Here is a 4,968-nt window from a genome sequence, read left to right as displayed (position 1 = left end):
CCGAGTAACATCAGAGGTGAGACTACAGTATGTGATACATTATACTTACTGCTGACAGAAGTGTGTGTGTGTGTGAGTGTGTGTGTGTGTGTGTGTGTGTGTGTGTGTGTGATATCACTGCAGCCGTGTGACTGCTGTATCACATCAAAGCTTGAGAAATAGGTCAGACTGGAAGCTATTTACAAACACAGGAGTTGGAATTAAAGGCCAAAGGTTAACTTGCTGTCTTATGTGAGTCAGGTCAGTGTGCTGTAAGTTTTAATTATATTTTTATTTAGTATATGTTGTATGTATTGTTTTTTTTCCAAATGAATATGGAGTGAATATGAATTTTACTTGTATGGAAACACAATTTTTGGACACAACTTTTTTATATTGAAGAAAAAATTGTGTCGTCTTGAAACTGAATTATACTGCATGTGCTTTCAAATCACTGATTCAGCAGTGTTTGTTGTTTTTTTTATTATTATTATTTTTAACCAATTTAACCAAAACCATTTTTAATTACTGTAATAACTATACTATAATATATATCCAGAAAATGATTCTGAATTTGGATGAAATTCATAAAAACAAGGGGTTTCAACACACTTTTTAAATGAGTCTTTGTGCCAACTAGTCCAATATTTTTGGGGAAATGGAATAGAGGAAAAAAGTGCAGTTAAGATTTATTTTTCATTTATTTATGTAACACCGTGCTGATTTTTTCATGCGAAAATTATACTGATACTGATACACGGCACAAAATAAATAACATGATTTATTGCATTGCATCAAAGCTGCTTTACTTATTACTACTAAGTACTGCCCAGCATGAACCAGTGCACAGTGACACTGACAAGTAACACTGCATTACACAGTATGACTAATAGTTTTCCATTGGGTCATCATAACCTTGAAAAGGCCTCTGTAAACATGCAAAGCTGAATGATTCAGAGATATGAAATTACTCATTCTCAGACTGAAACTGTAATAGCTAATGCTTTATGATAAAATCAGTTTAATTTGGTCATTTCAGTGCAGAAATTTATACTAAAAAATAAAAAATAATCAGGATCTAATATTTGATCTAGTTTGTTTTTATCAGCCTTTTTGAGCATTTCTTAAACTTCACTCTGAAACTTTCCACTGTAACCCAGACTTGTATGGGATGATAGGGTAACTGCTTTTTTTAGAGCCCTGGCAACCCTTGGGCTGTTGTGGAAAGTCAGATCCTCCACTGCCTCATACAATCAGTAAGCAACACAGACATCCTCTCATGTCATTTTTATTTAAAAGAGAGTAGTCCTAGAAACAGTTACCGTATTTTTTCTAAATGACTTCCAAATGCAGACACCGTTCCTGCTGTAGCTGCTCCCTGCCAATGAAGTGCACTCAGACCAGACAACAGTTGCCTGGAAACAAATGAAAACAAATGCCATTTCCGGGCTTGTGAGTCCAGACAGCTACTGCACAACATGTCAGTTCTTTCCCTGTCGACAAGTCATTTATTTTTATTAACAACTCTCTACAGAAGAATCTTGATGCAGAGAATCTGGAGTCTCAATCCTTATTTGTCTTTTTCTTGGTATTCAATGCACTGGTTCTAAGCTGCAGATTTATTAATGCTGGTAAGGAATAGAAGTTTCTTGATTCTTAATTGCTTTACAAGAAAACAAAGAATGTGGTTTAAAAACCCATTTATTCACCTTAACTTTTATTTATTCTGACTGACACCACATTTGAAGTGCCACATTATTGTTGTGAAACAGTACTGAACACTGATTGCACATTGTAAATACACTATAGTAAAGAGCTTGAAATGTGTTAGTGAATTTGCTTTGTCATGGAACAATGAGAGATAATGTTTCGCGTATTTCATCTAGGGAGAAAGGTAAAACTCGACTTTGTCTACTGTTACAGCTGCTGCACGCTGTTGGGAAACATAATCTTGCAGACCAGTTCAACTGTCAACTCCTCTGTCACAGCACTTTGCTGAATACTGTTAACTACAGACCCCGTCACTGTCCACTATCTTCCGTCTCCCTGCAGCAGCATGGCCAAAGGAAAGAAAAGCAGACAGCCGAAGGGAAAGACAATCACCTTGAAAATGGCTCAGAACTGCGTGGCGCTGACGCTGGATGGTAAACGGCGACTGGACCTCAGCTTCAAGGAGATTGCCACGGTGCCAAAGTGCATCCAGAAGCTGTGTGACATCGATGAACTGGACCTGAGCAGGAACCTGATCATAAAGATTCCAGATTTTATTGAAAATTTCATCAACATCAGTGTTTTGGATCTGCACAGTAACTATGTGAGTATGGCAGGAAACTGAGGAACAGATGCTTCAAAAGGCATCTTTGATTTCTTTGATTATATAGTTTTTTTACTGACTAATTCTTTACCCTAAATACTGTTAAATAATATAAATAAATAAATAAATAAATGAATGAATATCTTCTTAGGCTCTGAAAGAGTTGGGTTTGGGAGTCTAGAAATTTAAAACCAAAAGCCTCCATTACCCACTGAGAGTGTTTTCAAAGAAAAGTTGCATTTTGGGAAGTGTAGGATCCAGGGGTTGTTTACAGGTCAATCTACACTTAGGATTTGTACTTTTTACTCATCTAGTGTGATGCAGATGTCTTCTTGGGGCCTTTGATGGTCCTAATATATACCTTTTAATAGTTGTGTGTTCAGTGTTATTTTGTACCACACACAATGTTATATGCAGGGCTGGATTTATCTTCTACTTGACCCTCAGGTAGGATGTGACCTGTGGCCCCCAGTTAGTTATTAAGTTAGTTTGTGGATATTTGATGAATGTGTTTAGAAAGCAGTCCATGGAAGCAGAAGATAAACTGAAATAACAGCTTGAAAACTACATTTTAAATTGTAGCCCCTTTACAAGACATGGCCTCCAAGTTACCTAATGATGCCGATGTCATTTCTGTTCGTATTGTGCATTTGGTGGTGAACACAGTATTAACAGTCTAATTGGAAACTCAACAAATTACTACAGAAAGTGAGCACAGAGTCTCTGGGCCCCTGGGTGTCACGGGGCCCTTTCATAATGGATAAGTGTCTGGCTGGATGCCATGGTGTCAGATAAGGAAGCATTTTCTGCATAAATCTGCACATTACATTACACATGATACATTAAAGCAGAAGAGCATGAAGAAAAAAAGAGAACATTTTCAGGAAATGGTTTTGTTGTCTACTACAGAACGTGTCCCTGTTCGTTTTGTAGCTAGAAGAACTCCCTGTGACTATCGGCCGTCTGCAGAACCTGCAGGTTTTGAACCTGTGCAACAACCGTCTGACAAGCCTCCCCAGTGAGCTGGGCCTGCTGAGTAAACTCCACACACTGAATCTGGGTCTCAACCAGCTGGAGGCTCTTCCCAGCTCCATCGCAGCCTTGAAGGAGCTCCGCCAAATTGGCCTCTCTGACAACCGATTCACCCGCGTTCCAGTCTGCCTCTCGAGGATTGACAAACTGGAGAAGGTCAACCTGGACAGGAACCCCATCCTCACTGAGCTGACACCCAGCTACGAGTCAGTAATGACAACAGAGAGGCTTTACCTGGTCACAGAGAGCTGCCTGTGTGAGGACTGCCTGGATAAGTGTCAAACTGCGAGGAAGAAGATGGAAGATGTGGTGAAGAGCAAATTAACTGAGTGAGCTAAAGAAGACAGGGAGATGTAAAGATTCTTTTACTTTAAAAACACAGTCATGCAAGGCATGTATGCCTTTCAAATGATTTATTTCTCATTTTAACTCGCTGTAAACTTGTGCTGTAACCGTACCCACAAACAGTAGCTTTAACTGACACTACAGCACCATCTGCTGTTGTAACACTGACAGTAAGGCTCATCAAAAAATCTTAAGACATGAGCACGAGATACAGTGGGCTGAATGCGCTATTATGAACTGCTGAGGGACAACTGAGGAGTATGGATGCTTGCTAACATTTTTTTTTTTTTTACATTAACAATGGATGAAATGACTATAGTTATAAGCTCCCTGAGCCATCCTGGGCTTTTTAGTATCTTGGTACATTCTCACCGCTCTCAAGTCATTCTGAGCTAGCAATTTTCAGTGAAACAGCTCTAATAGCTCTCATGCTTGCTGTTTAGTTATACACACACACACACACACACACACGCATCCGCATTCACACAACAGTGTGCTACCTCTAACCTGAGTCACTCTCCGGGACATATTAAGGGTCAAGTGTCTCGCTGAAAGGGCAACTGCCCAGCTCTCCCAGTTCCCGTCATACCTCAAAAATCGTCAGCTGTTGTTCTTAGAAAACACTACTTGCCAAGAAGATGAAGGCCAGAGCGTCTGCCCTCTGTTCATTCCCCTTTAACTCATTACCAGACCGAGATCAATTCGTTTTCACGTCCACACAAACAGTCAATACAATCTGAAAACGGCATAACCTCAGAGGTCTGTGTCATTCAGTTTTTACCACTTCACTGAGCGAAAGAGTGCTGAGTGGACTGGATTAAGATCTCAGTAGATATGGACTCATTAAGAAGGAGGCAGCCTGGTATTGACTCAGCCATATTGTGAGACTAAGCAGCGATACAGTAAGACATGAAGGACAGAGAGCAGAGGCTCCCTCTTTAAAACCCAACCCATGAGTTGAGATTATGATGGATGTGACAAGTCAACCATGCTGCTGTAAATAAGATGTTACAGTACTTGCTATAACCACTATTTTATTTATAGTCGTACAGCATCAGTTGTGTGGAACTTTCTGGTTTGTCTGTCACAGTTAAAAAATGTTTACACCACATTAGTGCAGTGTCATGAATATTTCTTAGTTATCAAGTTTCAGGTATAGAATCTAAGGTTTATTTATCTAATTTCTTCCATTTACTTCCCATCTACTATGTAACAGCATGAATGAAATCTACCTGCATCCGTCAGCGGTTTCAACTGGTCTTATTGTGTGATCTTTATTTAAGTAGCTCGTGCAGCGA

At 39.5% G+C, this 4,968-nt stretch overlaps 1 protein-coding gene across 2 annotated transcripts; it reads left to right on the top strand.

The window, feature by feature from the left end:
• Positions 1-1,330: 1,330 nt before the first annotated feature.
• Positions 1,331-4,377, top strand: lrrc18b (leucine rich repeat containing 18b). 2 transcript variants are annotated; one of them, XM_071463393.1, is made up of 3 exons: positions 1,331-1,610; positions 2,035-2,293; positions 3,227-4,377. In XM_071463393.1, exons 2-3 carry the CDS (start codon positions 2,036-2,038, stop codon positions 3,656-3,658), a joined length of 690 nt encoding a protein of 229 aa, XP_071319494.1. In that variant the 5' UTR covers positions 1,331-1,610; position 2,035; the 3' UTR covers positions 3,659-4,377. The 2 variants fall into 2 exon arrangements, with proteins under 2 accessions (XP_071319494.1, XP_071319491.1); XM_071463390.1 differs by having other exon boundaries at positions 1,333-1,610; positions 2,032-2,293.
• The last annotated feature ends 591 nt before the right edge of the window (positions 4,378-4,968 follow it).

Source organism: Trachinotus anak, unplaced genomic scaffold, assembly GCF_046630095.1.
Source record: "Trachinotus anak isolate AG129_WGS33_773 ecotype Australia unplaced genomic scaffold, CSIRO_AGI_Tana_v1 ptg000025l, whole genome shotgun sequence".
Lineage (NCBI taxonomy): Eukaryota > Metazoa > Chordata > Actinopteri > Carangiformes > Carangidae > Trachinotus > Trachinotus anak.
This window is presented reverse-complemented; position numbering and strand designations above follow the sequence as displayed.